The 19,415-nt window shown below is 37.0% G+C and overlaps 1 protein-coding gene and 1 long non-coding RNA gene across 2 annotated transcripts; one reads left to right on the forward strand and one right to left on the reverse strand.

Moving 5' to 3' along the window:
* The first annotated feature begins 1,438 nt into the window (after window positions 1–1,438).
* LOC122643747 lies at window positions 1,439–18,396 on the forward strand. The gene is made up of 4 exons (XR_006330183.1): window positions 1,439–1,535; window positions 2,908–2,913; window positions 14,372–14,377; window positions 18,386–18,396. It is a non-coding gene; the product is annotated as an uncharacterized LOC122643747 (long non-coding RNA).
* Window positions 9,654–11,245, reverse strand: LOC122643735 (protein TERMINAL FLOWER 1-like). The gene is made up of 4 exons (XM_043837327.1): window positions 10,878–11,245; window positions 10,550–10,611; window positions 10,005–10,045; window positions 9,654–9,881 (listed from the first exon to the last, which is right to left on the reverse strand). The coding sequence occupies exons 1-4, from the start codon at window positions 11,073–11,075 to the stop codon at window positions 9,664–9,666; spliced, it is 519 nt and encodes a 172-aa protein (XP_043693262.1). The 5' UTR covers window positions 11,076–11,245; the 3' UTR covers window positions 9,654–9,663.
* Window positions 18,397–19,415: the final 1,019 nt, after the last annotated feature.

Below are 19,415 nucleotides of genomic sequence, written 5' to 3' on the forward strand. Positions count from 1 at the left end.
TAAAATTACAGCCCTAACAAATTAGGAAAGTAAGGTGTTGACAACTAAGCTATGACTCAGCATCCCTCTCTACTACAACTAGGACGGTTATCTCAACACTTTCCTTTTCTAGTTGCTACAGTTTGAACGTTGACTAATTAAACATTTTCCTGCTTTGTGGATTCTTGGCAACTGACAGCAATGAGCCCTTGCCTATTGCAGACTCCTACATCTCATCCTGCTGGCTTTCAATACGCTTGCAGTATGGAGAGCCCTTCGAGTGTATCCGGTGGTGTGGAATCAGTTTTTGCCAAGAAATGCCCTTGCAATTGTAGGCCTGATTTGGTTTGAAATAGAAATCAAATGGAATAGAAATTCTGAAATAGCTGAAGAGCTGTTTCAGAATTTCTATTTCATTTGATTTCACTCTTTGCTCTTTAATTAGCACATGGTTAATTTGATGGGTGAAGTAGTAATTTCATGCTAAAATAATACACCGCCCTTCTTCTTCTCCTAATGATCACACCACCACCACCCCACCGCCACCATTGCCACCACCAACCCACCACCTCCTGCCATCACCACCACTGCTACCGCTTCCATGTCACTACCACCACCTCCCGCCACCACCGCCACCGCTTCCATGCCACTACCACCACCTCCACTACCCCACCACCACCACCCCCTTCCCAGCCCTGCCTCCGCCACCACCAGCCTTCCCAAAGAAAAGGATGAGATACACTTGTGATATAGAGAGGCTAGGCTGAAAAGGGATCAACACTAGCTAACCTACAGAACAGTACAAAAAATAGGTGGACAGAATATAATGGGAGAATAACTTTAAATCAAACCATCCAATGAAGGTACTTTAATGCTGGTTGAGTGCTCAAACTTTCAGATTAAACCAACAGTGGGATGGGGAGAAACAAACTGAAACAGAAATTAGAAACTAGAGGTGATTTAATATAACCTTCAATTCAGCCATCTGATGGTCTTCAGATCTGAATCGAATAAAGTAAACTAGGGGAGGAATAACATATAAAAAACTCAACTCAATCTAAGGGGTCAGATCTTCTGATATCAGATATGGAAAAACTGTCTCACAGGCTATCATAGACATATAACAGAACATGAAAACTTCAGAACCGATTGAGATAATGAAAATCAATATTAGTCATTTAATAAACAATGTAACAGCACTGTATGTCATGGATATAAAACCACAACAGTAAGGATGCTTGCTGGACTTTACTGAACCAGAATAACAGTCAAAGAACAAAAGAAGTTCAGGTGAACAGTATCGCACCTCTCACTGTGGTACTGTTCTTATTATTTTAGTTTCCTCTTTATTTCCCTTTGAATTGCTTTCCTGTCTAGTTTTGAGATATCTACAGGAAGTAATTAGGGAATGAGGATTTTTTTTTACCCTGATTAAATGGATCCTAATGCACTACTGAACTTATTTGGTGAATATGTGAGAAAATAGTTCATTAGATGATTGGAACTGCATGGTTAGTTTAATTGTAAGCCTCAAACAATGGCACTTGGCTGTCCAAGTGCCATCCAGGTTCAAGATTTCGGTTTCAACCTTAGTAGAAACCGAATTATGGCACCAAAATATGGTTTATTTGGTGAAAAACCCGAAGACCCCTCCATGACTATGGCATATCATTTCGACCAATATCAAACCAGGATAGGTCACTGAAATTTTCCACATTTTGGTCGAAATTTCGAACCATGGTGCCATCATGGATTTGGTTGTGTATTTATTGGGCTGCTGAGAAGGATAGGGAAGGGCCTCTCACCTACAGTCTCTCACCATACACTGTCTCCCACAGCATGCCAGCTTAATTCCAAGCTTTCATTCTTCAAATCCTGAGGAGGGTTCTCTCCCTTCTTGTTATTAATAGATTGCAATTACAAAGAGAGCAAACCAGAAATAGAAACCAGTGCATGCGTGGCCTATAGTAAGCTGCCAAACCCATTATAGATCTTCCCCCCCTCTTTACAAATTGGAAAGCGAAAGAATAGCAACCTATTAAATTAGAAGGTATTGAATTTAGCCAACCATGATTTTTTTTGGTATGAAAAGAAAATTTTTGGTCAGTACATCACTAGAAGCTGTCTTACACATTTTCTCCCTCCTGGCTTTAGCAGCCAACCAAGCAAACATCCTTACAGCCACTTGTTCAGAATTAATAATTACAAACTTTTCATTGTTCAAAATTAAAGAAGAGATCTCTAAAAGACAAGGAAGATAATCCCATGGCCATGCTCTGGTCTTCGGTTTGGGAATCAAATCAACCAGCAATTGAGATTCTATCCAGGCATCCTCTGTTTGGTATCCCTCTCGATCTGCTGCTTTGAGTCCCTGTAACAAGTCCCTGTCCATTGCTTCAGGTTTACTTCCTGTAATTTCATAATCCACTCCCATAACAATAAAGTGACCTTTACATAAAATACCATAGACCCATCCAGCTTCATTGGTGATTAAAGCAACCAATAAAGAGCAGAACAGGATGATCAATAATGGGCTGTGTTGAGTTCTCAAGATCAAAATCCCATGTCTCATTAGTAAAGGGGGACGATGAAAGATTTGAGTTCAACATAGGATCTAATTTAAGATCAGAAATCCATTGCAAGACATTCTGATTAATCACAATAGGATCAGGCTTAGACTTGCAAAAAACTATCTAATTCCTGTGCGTCTAAATAAAATAGATGGATAGGGCAAATTCATTGGTCCCTAGAGATAGTACTAGGTACATGAACCTTAAGAACTGCATCAACAACAGATGGAGGAAGACAACTAGCAATCAAACTTAGATTGTGACTATTTCCACTAATCTATGTCACTAACCTTAGAAATCCGAGGATGTCTATCCAACCTTTTAGGAACACAATATCGTTGGTAAAAATGGTATCCAGGAGTCAGTACAAATACATGTATTCCTACAATCACCAATATGAATATAAGTCATACATTGAAGATGGGGTGAAATACTAACACTATACTGTTCCAAGTCCAGGAACACCTTTTTGACAATACCCTACAATCAAACAAAGATTTTTTATTAAAATATTTAGCTCTAATAAGGACCTCAACCCACAAGCTCCGATCCACATTAAGAAATCACCAGCTAAGTTTAATTAATAAGGCTTTGTTATGAGTAGATAAATCCCTATGACCAAACTCTCCCACTCTCTTAGGGGAACATACAAGTTTCCAAGGTATAAGATTAAAGCTTCTTTTGGCTACCAACTTCCCTATTCCAAAAATTCAAATTGATTGAATCCAATTTATGACATATTTTTTGGGGAAGGCAAAACAAAACATGGGATAAGATGGGATGGAAGATAAAATCGGTTGAATCAAAACCCTGGGCGCAACATATGATAAGAAGTGGAATCTAACTCCTCTCAGGTTCCCTGCCCGGTCAGGTTCGTAGGTTCCTCTCATAGGGGGCCGGAAATGACGACCTCACCCCATGCCCGAACACACTGCCCGGATGGGGTGAGGTCGTCATTTTCGCCCTCCCTATCAGAGGAACCTACGAACCTGACTGGGCAGGGAACCTGAGAGGAGAAAAATTCTAAGAAGTGGGCTTTCCAAGATGATAATCTTTTCTCCACCCTAGAAACGACATTTCTAAGCCCTAATGCTTTAGAGCAAGGGTGAAACAAATTAGTGCCTAAATAGACAACCTCTCTAGACATTTCTTCAATCCCCAAAGTCGAGCTTAATCTCCTCTTATCTTCACAAAATACATTCTTGCTAAAGTACACCCCCACTTTTATGCAAATTAACATGTTGGCTAGAAAGGTCTGAAAAAAGATCTAAAACAACCTTAACTGTAATCACATTTTCACTTGTGGCCCGACAGAATATAAAGGCATTATTTGCGAAGAAAAGATGAGAAATCTCATGGGCACCTCTTGCAACCTTAATTCCTCGAAATAAGTCCTATTCTCTATAAGAAAGTAAACAAGAGATGTAGAGAACACCTCCATCGCTGTGAAGAAGATATAAGGACTAAGAGAACAGCCTTGCCTTAAATCTGTTTCAAGACTTGTTTGGACAACAGATCAACTTCTCTAAGATTATGGTATTTTTTTTTCGTTAGGTATGTCGTTGACAAACCAAAATAAAGTTTTTAATATTATGGGGTTTTTCTCTACCTTGGTACTCTTGTGGTGCCCAAGAGAGGGAAAAAAGTTATTTGGAATAATGTTATTTATCAAGTCCATTCCAAACTATGCTTATAGAAGGTTCTTCTTTTGTCCCAAGCTGGTAAATCGGTCTTAATTCAGTTTGTGCTTAACTCTATCCTTACATAGATGTCTTGTTTCCATTTCCCTGTTACCGTTTGTAGTCTGTTGGATTCCTTGAGTGCTAGGTTTTGGAAGGGGGTGCAAGTTGACTGTAACAGTTGGTTTTTTGTCTCTTGGGAGGCTATGTGTTTACCCAAAAAATTTGGGTAGACTGGGGTTTAGAAGTTGTACCATTCATAACAAGGCCTTTCTACTCAAATTAGCATGGAGGTTATTGTCTCGCCCTCAGGATTTATGGGTTAGAATTATTAAGGCTAAGTAAGTATTATCCTAACGGCTTCTCTTTTTGATCATGTTAATACCCATAAAAACAAAAGGGGGTTTTTTAATTTGGAATTGTTTGATTCAGGTTCTTCTGGTGTTGAAGCAGTAGGTTTGTCGTAGAGTGTGTAGAGAATCTTTGTTCAATCCCAATCCCTTATCTCTTGGACTTGACTGCCTATCTTCCTTAAGTTAGCTGATGTCACGGACTACTTTTTTAATTAATGGCCAGTGGTTTCATGGTTTGCTGAACTGGATATTTCCTTTGCCATATAGTTAAGGCAGTTGTAAAAATTCCTATTTTGGAATCCATTTCTGTTGATAATGAATGGTTCTGCCCCTTGTCTAGAAATAGTGTTTTAAAAGATGGGAAAAAATAAAAATGGAAACAAGATGAGAACGTAATGAAGATATAAAGGCTCAATTGACATTTCTTTCTCTCTCTCTCGAAGGTTCAATAAAAGAACTACCCTCAAATTATACCAAGTCATGGCTGGATTTATTTGAAATTCAACAAATAGCAGTCCCAGAGATTGGACAAACCGTACCCTGATTCACACCAGGCCAAAGTCTTTAACACAATTAATCTGTTGGTGGTGGGAGATTGTATTGTTGTAGTCCTTATTGAATTGATTACCGGACAGAAAACTAGTCTTCCGTGGGCCCGTTTCTGATGGGACCTGGACTCTCAAATGCTGCCTTAATTGGTGGCTTCCCAACCCCACTGAAATGTACCTACTAGGAGCTGATCTATACAGTTAAATCAGATTGGTCTTGGGATCAATCTTGGCCAATATCGATTCGATCCGGCCAATATCAATCGATTTGATCCGAGATTACAAATCATGAATATATCTGACTTCAAGTGTATCAAGCTGTTTACCCAAAAAAAAAAAAGTATTAGTAAAACTCTTACTAAGAGGCAAAATTAATAGGCCTAGAGATCCGACTCTAAAGTCTTAAGAAATATTACTAAGAAGATTACTCACTTCTTATTGTTCATGATCTGAAATACCTTTTTCTAGTTTAATCTGAGGATTAGTTGTTATAGATAAAGAGATTCTCTCTTCACTATGAGTGGAAAGAAAATGGATCATTGGATTAATTTTATTAGAGGCTTAATTGGTTTTGTAACATGTCCCTAGGCACTACTGTGTGTGCTAACTAACTGATGAGTGAAGGAACCTCGACCAACAAGGTTTGGAAATATTTTAGTTCTTCCCTTAGCATATGGCCATGGAAGGATATAAATGTGATAAGGCCTGGTAATTGAGATTAATCTAGTGATTATCATTGGGATCATAAAAAAAAATGTCAATTATCCACCAGGTATGATCAATCAGCATGGAATGTCAGATTTGGACCTAATAGCTACAATTATTCGGTGGACCAAACCCAACACACCCTTTACATGTAGGTGGAAATAGACCAACACTGTAAAAGTGGGAAGATGCATGAGGGACATGTAGGCGGAATGACTAGGGGTGCAAGTTTGGCCATGTTAGCCCGAGCCTGCCCTATATGGTCTTGGGTTGAGATATCTTGGCCTTGAGAGTGGAAAAGGACCGGGTCGGGCTAGGGTTGAGCTTGGCTTAGTCTGATCCTGTCTTCTTCTCCCCGGATTGGCCCAGTCCACCCATCTCCCTTCTCCTTTCCCTGGAAGAGTTGGATCAGAAATCCATATTTCATCCTCCACTTGTACCATGCATAATGTTGAAGGCTGAGATGGACAAAGAACTGTATCATGGGTGTGCACTATCCAATGATTTTTAATTTCAATTTAAACTATTCTTGTTGAATTCTGATATGATATCTCAAAGCCTATGATGTTCGATACACATTTCTAGTCCCAAGGGTGGGCATGAGGTACGTAGATCTTTTTAGTAGATGTTTGAGTGCCAATGTTTTTTCGTTTGTAATTGACAAATCCTTTCTTTGAGTTTGCGAGTTCTAATCAACCAATCAATCTAGCGGTTTAGCCAGTTTAGAAAACCTTAGGTTTGGGTTGGAGTTTTAAAAATTCCAGCCAAACTCGACCCTGTTGCAGGCTTGGAGCCCTAGGAATGACTATATACGTGGAAGGACACACAAAACTCTTGATGTCAAATTAAATTCTAATCTTAAAATTCAAATTATTAGGTGAAGGGACTAATTACTGGCATATGCAGGATTTTTTGTTTCCATAATAATCCCTTGTCCTTAGGAAATTCAGACCCTAAAATAAAGTGTCAATTAAAATGTATCTTATTTTTCATTGAGAAATATTCCATTTCAGTGGTATTGAGCTTAAGGACAAAGTGTTCATCAATCTGCTATTCTCCTCTGTTTTCTTCTTTGTGAAGAGGCAAAAGAGGAGCTAGTTTTTTAAAGCTCTAGTACGATTCCCCAGCCCAGTGTAAGAAAACTGCAGTAAGGAAGAGGGGAGGGCCAGAGGGGGGGGGGGGGGGGGGGCGCACCCAAACAAAGCATCTGGGAAAACTGTAGAAGAGCAGTGAAAGTACGAATAATGGTTTGTAGGAATAGGAATGATAAGAAAGCAAAGGACAGTAGGTATTTTTGCTCTATTTATCAGTTTTGCTACGTTTCATTCTCTCCTATTTTTGGGGCATTTACTTGTAAGGCTTCTTCTGAATGTATGGAGGTTGGAGGATTCCATTTGTTGGCTCAAGATTGGATGTCTCTGTGTTCTTCTGTCTTTGATGCCTTTTGTTGTTTACTAAGAAAGTCTTGGCCCTCATGAATGGTCTAGTCTAGCTAGCCGTGTAGGGTATGGGTATTCCGGAACTGAGCTGACGGATGCCCATTTGAGTATCTGTCCTCCTGATAACTCAGAAATGGAAAAGGCACAGACCCTATTATGTGACTCTGAGAGATGGACACATAACCCTGAAATAGAAAAAACACGTACAGCCCTAATTATGTAGGTGGGTGTGAGAGAGAGAGAAGAAGATTATGTAGGTGGGTGAGAGAGAGAGAGAGACGTGAGAAAAAGGATGAAACATCAAATGGTTGCTTATCCGGATCAGCCCCACAAATGACATAAGATGGTTGACTGACACGTGGCTAAAGTAATATTAGATACCTCTCTTCCGAAAGTGTTATTCTTTTTAGAGAAAAACAACGCTGTCTATTGAGTCAGTATTGACCCCTCTGTGCCCAAACACTAAGGGTGTTAATCGGTTCAATTTCGATTTGATTCAAATCATTTATCTAAACAGTCTCACCTTTGAAATCATAACCACACCATTTATTAAATGGTTTCTATTTGTTTTTGACACATTTATGTATATTTAAGAATGTTATACGGTTTATTCAATTAAATGATCAGTTCGATTCAAACCGTTTAACTAAACAACCTCAATTTTAAAATCCTAATCGAACCATTTATTAAACAATTTAAACGGTTCAATTTGGTTTTAATCAACATTTTCGGTTTGATTTTGACACCTTGTGCAAAATAATCACCCTACCTCGTATGAAATAAAAAAATTTCATCCATGTTGATTCCTTTTCGTTACAGACCCCCCCATCCCTCTCTGTTACACACTTGCACCAAATTAAAAGGATGTTATCACATTCATGGTAAAAGTGAAACCAGTTTGTCCATCACTCTATTTTATCTACCCAAAGCGACCAATTAGAACGGAAAAAAAAAGAGAGTCAGAACCCTAACCTCCCCTTCGATTCAAGTTCCTCTGCATGTACGTGCAGGTGCACATACATGTGAGAGGTACATAACCACCTGTCCCATTTTTGCCATTAACAAGTGAAGAAGGGCAATTATGGAAAGAAAAAAAAGACAACTGGTTGCCATACATAGAATGATCCATTCTTCTTTCATATTATTTTTTATTTGACAAATTATCAATCTCTTTTGATTTTGTTTCCTTTTGTTTTTTAAACAAAATCCCACAAAGTTATTGTTTAAAACTCTCTCTCCCTCTCTTTTGTGTTGGAAACTCAAAATTAAAACAGTGAGTGTTTGTGTGTTTGAAACTCAACAACTCAAAAGTCTCAAGATATCCATCCACCTTGATAGACCGAATTTGATAGAGTCTAAGTTGTATTGATTTCATTATTGTTTGAAGATTTTACATGTGATATGAATTATATATATATATATATATATATATATATATATATACATGGGATGAGGAACCCTAGCTAGTGATCCAGGATTCTCAACACCCACTCCTACCTTGTATACAACACTCCTACTCTCCTACCATACATAGAACTAATGACTCTAAAACAGAGAGATGGATCTCAAGAATATATTGAAAAATATATGGAAGATTGAGAAGATGAAACCGAATATTAATTATTGCCTAATGTGGAGTGCAATAATATATCCCGCTCATACCCCTCCACCCTCCAAGGGAATCTCTCTCTCTCTCTCTTTTGTGTGTTGGAAACTTAAAATTAAAAATTAAAACAGGAGAAAAAGATTTCTACTTGGTCTCACACTCTCACAGGGTACTGTGAGATGACGCCACTACCCCTGGGTAGATGTCCAGACATGCTCATCCATTGACCCAAAAGCTTGTGTAGAGACCATGCATGCGACCAAGTAGAGATCTCTTGCTCTTAAAACAGTGTTGTGTGTTTAAAACTCAAGCACCAAAAATCAAAGTTTCTTGACAATTTGATTTTGGTCTCACTTTTTCCAAGATCAAAACCCGACTCAATCTAAACAAAACCGGAACACCCTTACTAGTACTTCCACCCTCGTAAGGTAATTAGATGAAACCATACAACATGTGTGATGTCACATATTATTCCCCTAAATTTCAATGAAAGGAAATATATATATAAATATATATTTAAACATGTAAGGGAATAAGTGTTCACAAAGCGTAAAACAACGCTCACTGTGACAATCATATTACAGCTTTTACCTCTTTTCTTCTTCTTCTTCAGTCTACACTATCTCTCATTATTATTATTATTATTATATATCCTAATTAATAATAGGGGAACTTTCAAGCTTCTAACGCCACATTAATTTTTGCTTATTTAAGGGGGTTTGTTGTTGGTCCCACCAGCTGAGCAGAGCAGTGATGGGTGGTCTGGTCGATGATCTCTTGTGCTTCAACGTCTTCTTGCAGCTGTTTCCCTCTGGGCATTGAAGAAGACAGCAGCAACAGGAAGCCCAAGCTCATTCTCTGCAGCAAAGCTTCGTGTGTTGAAGTGATCCTTTGAAGTTGGTGGTCTCACTGTATTCCTGTGTTTCTGCTTGAATAACACAAACACAAACCTGTGAATCCCTATATTCGGCCTTGGTATCTCATAGCTCACCACCTCCCTTCCTGTTCCAATTTTCACAACCCAACCATCAGTTTCCTCTCTCTCTCTCTCTCTCTAAATATATATATACATATATAAATATCTCTCTGAAACATGAATGAAGAAAATGAGAAAATGAGACCCACCAAATGTAGCATCTGTGGTGCCCGGAATATCTGTCACTATCCTGTAAAGATAAACAGTAGTTCAAATTGCAGCAAGGTAAAGTTATTTTTCTCTGTTTGAATTGAAACCCTACTTGTCAAAATGTGTTCTTTTTTTTTTTTCTCTCTCTCTGTGGTTTTGGTCCCTTCTCTGCCAATTTCTGTTTGGCTTTTGGTAGTAGAATTGAAAACCCCTCTAGGAATGAGAGATGAGTACTTAGGAGGAGGAGTAAGTACAGGTCTCCACTCCACCATTTCGATCATTTTATGGTGTCAATATCGAGGATATCCAATGAATGGTGTAGAATTGAGTAGAAGAAACTGAACTCTTCAAATCATACCACACAGCATTATCATTGTATATGTACCTACCTACCTACCTAGCTAATTGTACTTAAAAATTATGGTATTGTATATCATAGGTACATGAGCAAAACCTATATAAAAGCTTTTGGGTACGGAAAGGCTAATTAACCTAAACTTGTGATGGATCGATGGAGGAGTTAATCTTTCTTTAGGATATTTACCAGTGAAGATGCTCCCTCAAATATGGATCACTAGGGCCAGGAACATCTGGGTCTGTCATCACCTGCAGCAATACAGAAGCTTCGATTCAATTAATTGACGTCCAGGTATATCCATACGAATACAAAAACAAAGGAATCAGGAAATTCCCACCTTCGGCATGACTATCAACAAGAAAAACCCAAACCAGAGAAAAATTAAATTACTTAAAAAAAACGATATGCTGAACATCCCTTACAATTTCTTCCTTAATGTGAGAAGGAAAAAAATTAGGTAGACAGAGCAAAGAAAAGGAAATGGAAAATTTTCGGTACACAAAAAGTACACTACCAGTGTAAAGAAGGTTCTCATGTCTCCTCCAAGAACCTCAACCCTGGGCTTAGAGGTAACCATGGAAGGGAAGAGCTCACGACCGTTGCAGACTTGCTTGTTAGTGTAAGTCACTGTCATCTTCATTGTTGGAGAGAAGGAGTCAAGGACATCTCCAATCACTCTTCCTACTATGAGAGGCTCTAATGTTCTTGCCATGATCGACCAGAAGGAGAGAGAGAGAGAGAGAAGAGGATGGGTGGGTGGATAGCTCTTGGAGAATAATTTTATAGAAGAATGTTTCTGTGGGAGCTATCTTATTGGTGTTGGAAGTAGAAGCCTCATATTTATAATGTTACAAAATCTATAACATCAAGAAAAGCTAATTAGTGGTGGTGAGTTTTCTTTAAATCTTAGATTAATAAAGTAACTCCTCAAGGGCTATTTTATTTAAGGGGACAACGTACAACTGTCAAATCATGTACACCAACATATACACTTATAAAGGAAAACTGATTGGTTGTTATGTAGACAAATAAGGGCCAATGCTGTTGGGCCCAACAAATGTGGAAGAGAGAGAGAGAACGGGTCCTCTTCCATGGTTTGAGGTATCGGTATTGGATCGCCCGATATAGGCGATACTGTACGATTTTGAATGTGACCGATATTGATACTCGGTCGATATCCTATCAGTGGAATAGTACGAACAAGGGGTAACATAGTCAAGAAAACCCATTTTTAAGGAAACTAAGGAGAAACCTTGACCGATACGGCTGATCCATGCTGATAGAAGATGACTGATATCGATCCGATACCATGCACTAAAACCATGTCTTTAGCAATAAGATAGTACAAACGTTTTAAACAATGTAAAGTCCCACCCTACAAGAAAATTATCTCCTCCAGTTCCCTGTTCGGCGCAATTCCCCCATAATAAAGGGGATGGACCCCACCTAGGCAGAGTATTCGGGCAGAGGTAGGGTGGTCATTGTGCCACCCCCCTCGTCCTTATTACAGGCATTGGGGGAACTAGGCCAGGCAAGAAACTAGAGGGGACAAAGATCCCACCCTACCCCCTCTCCCCTCTCCCCTCTCCCAACCCTTCTTTTGACAAGTTTTTATGGTTTACGTTTCTTCTACCCTTCTTGTGGGTCTTTTGTTGCCCCACCAAGGATGTAAATCACAACATGTGAGTCCATTGTGACATAGTTGACAGTCTCACTGTTTTTATTTTGTTTTCCAATAAAAAGTAAAGGATCGAAATTTTCCTTAAACCATCATAAATCCATTCACCATGAGACTTCAAATACACGAGAGGATATCGAAAAGGTATTTTGGTGAACGTACATAGTAAACCATAGGGATTTATGAACCCTAGAGTAAAATGGTGAAGGACATAAATTTGATCGACCTGATCACTATAACATTCTCAACCTAATTACTACAGCTTACATTTTGCTTAAGACACCACAAAAAAGCAAATAAAGAAAAGAAAGGCTTCAGATGAGATTTCTATGTTATCTTTTTTTATTTTTCTTTCTTTTTCATGTGTGGCAAAAAAAGAAAAATTCTTAATACATTGTTGTTAGAAGTTTCCTAATCCAACAAACAAGCAGAGGAATTTACTAACAGAAGATTCTTTTCTGTAAGGAGTGGTTGGGTGGAGGGCATAAAGGAACTCCATGTCTCCACCACAAAATGCATTCACACTCATTGCTTCTTAGTGCTGAGGCGTCATTTCATGAAAAGAGATTAATTAATTAAAGAAAGGAATTCCTGATTTAGTAATAAGAACTAGGAAGAGTGTAGTTTCTGGTAAAGGCATATATATATAGCAACCAAAGAGTCCATCTAAGGAGAAATTATTCTCCACATAAGAGCTCCAATACTTGCCACCTGTCTTATAACCAGCATGGCAGAAAATTTTAATCAATTATTTCTAAAAAATAAAAGAGAGAAAAAAAATCCTCCGTCAGTTATATGACACATGTATTATATATTTTGATAACCTTCAATGCTTCCTTTTTATCTTCATTATTTTTCCCTTCCCTCTTTTCCCTTGATGTTCTCTTTTCTATTTTTATAATATTAGTTTTTATATTATTTAATGTTTAATATACTCTTTGAATATTATAAACTGTTTGTGATTATCTGTTTACAGAAACCAATTTGGAACCAGCATTTGATGGATCCCTTTTTTTTTTTTTTTTTTTTTTTTTTAGAGATAAAATATCAATTTATTCAAAAGAGCATGTCAAATTTGTTGTTGATTATTCACGGAGTGAAATTAAGACATACTATCTATCATACACGACATAGACAGTACCTTTCTAGTTAGCGAATCAGCTAATATGCTAATCTCCTTAGAAACAATTGGTGGAGACAATTGGTTTTGGATGGAACAGTTTGGTCCGAACATAACACAGTATGAAATATGCTCTTTCCTAATGACCAGAATTATACATAATATTTGGAGATACTTATGCAAACGACGATGGAGGCATGTCAAATGATAATGCTTTGTCAGTCAATTTTTTTTTTTTTTAAAACAGAATCGTTATCATACAGAACCTAGATTCGGTAATCTAAGACGAATTCAGATATTGATGTATCCGCTCCAATGTTATCCTTTTAATTACATCCCTAATAAAGGATCCATGTTTCCCAAATTAACCCCACTCGATCCTTTCCCGTTCTTGACCTTTCCTCTTGGGGGTCTTATTGGCACAAGCAATGACCAACAAGAACAAAATGTGTTCCTTTTCTGGAATTGGGGATCCCATATGGTTTTGAATTGCTCTTTGGTTTGCTGATTTTATTGTTTCTTAGTTTGTCGCATTGGGTTTTGTTGTTTAGGGCTTTTGATCTCTTAGGGTCTGTTCATGAGATTTTTGTTTTAGCCGCCTGTCCTTTTGTATATATCTCTTTTGTCTGCAATAAAATTGATATCTAAAAAAAGAAAAACTAGGAACAAACAAAAACCAGTCATTCCTAAAAAAAGAAAAAATAGGCACAAACAAAAACCAGTGATAATGAGTCCATGACAATCTCATAAGCTTGTGAGAATACCTATCTTGACTACTACCCCTAGTCATCTCAAGCTATCATGATCAACTCTTGAGTTTTGTCGCCTTGGGTCTCCGGCCCTTTAGTCTATGAGGAATAATGGGAAAGAAGATAAGTACTACATTATGCTCAATCCAAAATATCCAAATCCAAAATTCTTAAACATAAATAAAAGTTGTTATAACTTGGTTTAACTGTTTGAGAAGTTGGTGTTGTTCATGCATAATCTTCCTTTAAATGTTCGTGGTTGGAATTTTTATCTTCTCAAGTATAGTACGTGCACTGTGTTGTTGGTGAAGCCTAATTTAGTCCAGAAAGTTCAGTTGAGACCTTCGGAGGACCGTTTCGATCTCGAAATGACCTCGAAATGCTGAAAAATGACGAGGCTCTATGCTTAAGGTTAGAGTTGTGTTGAACTCGTCAAGATCTTCGAAATGAGTATTTTTTAGTCATGTGTCATGTTTTGGTCTGGCTCAGGTTTTTTGGCATTTTTGGGCTAGGGGCATTTGTGTATTTTCTAGGGTTAGGGTTTTCCTATATATTGTTCTTATCTCTTTGAGATAGGGTTATGAGGGTTTGTAATTAACATTTTCAGAGAAAATAGTGAAACCTGTTCTATTGCTCGGCCGTGGACGTAGCTTCCATCTTATAGGTGAACCACGTAAATCTCTATGTTGTGCGTTGTGTGTGCTCTTTCTATTTTTGTTTTTCTTCTGCAAATCGCCATTCTGGGTGTTGTTTTCTTAACACATTAGGCAGTGTACCGCATTTAAGAGGATGGAAATCCACATTTTTGCATTGTTATACACACCTCATGAGTGAGTATGTGGTGTTAATATTTCTTGAAGTTTAAATCATCCCTAAGTTCTATCTTATAAGCTTTGTGGTAATCCAAGAATGTCGTCGCAGTAATAGATAAGCCTCAATTATAAATTTCAATTTTAATTTGAACTTATTTATACTTTAGAGTTTGAATTCATTGTGATGAAATATTGGAATTAATTACTTCAAAGTCTTGTTCAGATAATTTTTCGTAGAAGAATAATTTATAAACCTCATTTTTATGTGTCTGGAAGTAGGAGCCATGTGAACAGGTAATGTTCTTTTCCCTTTAAAAATATAAATAGTTGCATAATGTGATTGTAAAGGCTCTTGTATTGTGCAAATAGTCTTGCATTAGACCATTGTAATGGTTTCTTATACAGCATTTTCCTCTCAGGTCACAACTCACAAGTTAGACAAAATTAGATGATTTATGACTGTTTTGGTATGACTATTTTTTCAATTCTATGGGATCATAAATTGAAATTATGATGTTTAGTATGATTTTTTTGCCTTATTTATGAGAAATTGAAATCAATTTTCAAAATAGTGAAATAGTTGAGCACTTGTTTCAATAATTGAAATTGAAATCAATATCAAGTCTATTTTGCACTCTACTTTAGTGAGCACATGTTAATAACAGTGGCAAATATGTCATATGACATGTTTAAAAAAACATGATAGTAAAAATCACTCTATTTTGCCACTACCACCCCCCCTTTCCTTGACCCGCCTTGCTTCCACCACCACCATCACCCTCTCCCAAAGAAAAAGAGAGAATCTTTTCTCAAAAATTGAACTAGTAAATGGATTCCTTATTCTTGAAATATTTCAGATTGATGCAATCAAATCAATCTATTTGTTGACTATTTCATGAAAACAATCCAAAATTGAAATAAAAAATTATACCAAATCAGAAAGTAATTATGTTTACTTGAAATCAAATTGCATTGAACCAATTTGTTCAAGTTCCAAATTGACCCATCCACTTGTAAATGGCGGTTATAACCCCAGGAGCCTATAGAAAGTCTTTCCTTATCTTGTATCTCTATACAACAACAATTCAATCTTATCCCAACTTAATTGGGTCTGTTATATGGATCCAAAAACAGACAAACTATTAAAAATATATAAGTATAGGGAAATGACATTCAACATCGACACAAACTCTAGGGCATCAATCCTTTCTTTATCTTGTATCTTTGTACATGTCCTAATTGAGAATCTTCCATGGCACAATGGGACCCTTAGGTTTGTTGTACAACATTGTGGACCCTACAGTCAAAACAATCAAGCAATGAGTTAGTTGGTTGATCAAGTCTAAAAACTAGATTGAATCCACTGAACTTGTCCTAGTTTTAAGTTGAATGGTGAAATTTTAGAATAGCGATTAATAGTATTTTATCATTTATGAAAAAAGTAAATAATGGTTTCAAAGAGAGTTTCAAAAATAAAATTTGGGAGAAAGAACGTTGTCTGGTCGTGCGACTCTACGCCCAGACACAGAAAGCACAAAATTACTCCATACCCCCCATGAAATACAAAATCCTATTTATGTTGATGCCTTTATGTGCGCTCTCATTGTCCCCTCGCATTGGTGCAGGGGCCAATGAGAGCGTGTGTAGGGGGCATATACATAGATGAGATTTTTTATTTAACAAGGGACGTATTGGTTATTTCACGCGCTCATGTGTCTGGAGTAGGGCTACTTAATCAGACAACGTTCTTTTTCCCTTAATATTAATAGTGCAATGCAATATATTTTTTTTAGGGGTAGGAAGCTGGTCTCTGTTTAATTTGCTTATAATATTATACAAAATACCAAAATAAATACTATTAACTTGTTAAATGCATATCTATATAGACATCTACGGAGAGAACAAAACTTACTTTAATTGCATTAGAAAACTTAAAAACTACAAAATAAAAGGGGGGGATGGATCCAAATCGTCTACGGCCTGCCTGCCTGTAGCGGCCAGAGCGGCGCACTAATGAGGTGCGGCGTAATGACCGCCTTATCCCTGCCCGAGCACCTTGTTTGAGCGAGGGTAAGACGATCATTGCGCTGCACCTCATAAGTGCGCTGCTATGACCGCTACGGGCAGCAGGCCGTAGACGATCACGATCCAGGGGGGTGGGTTGGTTTGTTTTTCTTACAAATTAGTTAAACACCAAAGTCTTTTATTACTCACATTCATGACACACTATAAGAATTTATCAAAAAAAAAAATGACAAAACCTGCGCTTGAACGAGACTTTTAACGGCAGTACAAAAATTACCACTGCTAAAAGTGGGGTTTTACAGGCAGTTTTTTTTTTTTTACCATCACTACAAAAACAAGGGTTATATATTGACAAAAAAAAACTCGCCTCTAAAAGCATGACTTTTCATGGTGGTACTAGCATAGTCTTTTTTTAATTAAAGAAAGAAATGCTGGGTTAATATTTTATTACTTTTAATGGTAGTAAAATTGTAAAAAACTACCATGCTCATCAGGAGGTCTCGAGTTTGAGTCTCCTGACTGGTACCTTCCTTCACCCTTCTCCCTCCCTTAAAAAATATTTAAAAATAAAAACTAAAAAAGATGCTATACAATGACGTTTTTTATACCCATCCCTCATAACCTATGACTCTACATGAATATCCATTGCCCTTGTTCCTAAAGATCTGTAGATTTTTATAGCAGAAAAAAAAAAACACTTACTAAAAGTTATAATAGATTTATTATAAGTAAATTTCCATCAAAAAAATTTATTTTAAGTAATAATGTCCCTAATAAGCTCAACATAATAAGAAACTATGATGGAAAAATAATAAAGTTGTAAGGGAATAGAATCACTTTGACATCATGATCGTATTAATGAGAAAAAGGACGAGGGCAAAAAAAAGCACCTTGTCTAAGGTCTGTTGATGGCCCTCAAAAAATAATTCAAAGAAATGAGAATCATCAAATAACATAAGAAATGAAAGAGAAAAGGTTGTACTTATTGTACCAACAACTGCGTAGTGCAGTTGGTGAGCTGTGCTGCGCTTCATGTCCATGCTCACCAGGAGGTCTCAAGTTCGAGTCTCCTGGCTTGATACCTAACTCCCTCACTATTTCCCCCTTAAAAAAAAAAATGTTGTACACATTGTTTGGGTGTACCCAAACTCACACTCCTTACGAAAAAAGAAAAAAAAAAAAAGATCTATAAGCTTTGCTTATAGAATTTTATTGACATGGAAAAATTATGGTTACACAACCCCATTTTGAATGGGCTTGGTCCAATATCATTTTGCATGCACGCGGGTAGATGGTGGGGCAATTTTGTCCATTGGATATAGAAAGGACATGGTCCAAATTTGTAATATATCAAATTTCATAGCCTAGTTCGACTCCGCCTTCCCCCTTGGGCCCACCCGTCTGTAACAAAAAAAAAATCACAGTCTAATTCAATCAAATACTCTCTCGTGGATTGACAAGCATCCTCATGTAGTACTTAGACCACTACTATACACTCTTCCATAGTTATGGGTTTTCAAAGTTCTATTTTACCCCTTGGGAAACTCCAGTTAAGATTGAAACTTGACAAGTGAATAAGAGATCTACGGGTCTATCAATCCACAAAATTTTGGCCCCTTCTAATCTGTCACATAAAAGATTTTTTGGACCATTTAGGTAAGACTTTTTAAAAGACTTTGTAAGTAGATTATGGAGGAAAACAAAACTGATAACATTTAGACAATCCATCGACTTTTTAAAAGACTTTGTAAGTAGATTATGGAGGAAAACAAAACTGATAACATTTAGACAATCCATCAAACAATACTTAACCATTGTACCTGTATCATCTCCAACAATTTCGGAAATCCTTTGGTAAAGAACCACAGAGAAGTTTAATAGGATCCAGAGATTCAAAATATTATTTTTCAATGTGGAAACTTAGGCAGTGTTTGTATGCATTCTTGGAATGAGAATGCATTCCAAGTCGATTTCACATTCTCGGATGATAAAAATAATTGTTTTTATAGCCCAAAAAATGCGAAATTGGCCTAGAATGCATACCAAACACTGCCTTAGTCTACAAAAACATTTTCATTATGCATCTTCAAATAATTTAAAAGTTTATCAATTTAAATGTGTAGTAAGTATGACAGAAAATATCCTGAATTTTCATACCAAATCAAAGCAGATTACAGTTTTTTTTTTATTTTTTAAAAGGCAATTTCATTTTCCCTTCCTGAACTTGCTCTTATTCTATACTTTAACATTTAAAACATGTATATGATATAAATAATTTTTTTATGAGGGAGGAATCTATATGCCGCCCACATGTATTGAGAACAAATGTCTTACAATTTGTATGCAAGGTTGTCTGAGAGTGTTAGAAAAAAAAGAGAGCATCAGATAGTGTCAAGAAAAAGAGAGAATGCGAGAAAACATATATACCAGCCGTTTCAGTGTGTTACCTAATTTTATATACTCGCTATTTCTTCTATATTAAATATCCATCTTATATTGAAATTATATAGTATATATAAAGAATCTTCAAAAGCCAATTGTGACTGAAAATGTCCCAAACCATAGTCCCTGGAACTCTCAACTTATGGGCTAATCTGTTTATGGGCACATGTCCATCCATGTCCACTTTATAAGCGATGGTTACTAAGTCAGCAAAGATTCCACCTTT

Source organism: Telopea speciosissima, chromosome 1 (assembly GCF_018873765.1).
Source record: "Telopea speciosissima isolate NSW1024214 ecotype Mountain lineage chromosome 1, Tspe_v1, whole genome shotgun sequence".
In the NCBI taxonomy this organism is placed as follows: domain Eukaryota; kingdom Viridiplantae; phylum Streptophyta; class Magnoliopsida; order Proteales; family Proteaceae; genus Telopea; species Telopea speciosissima.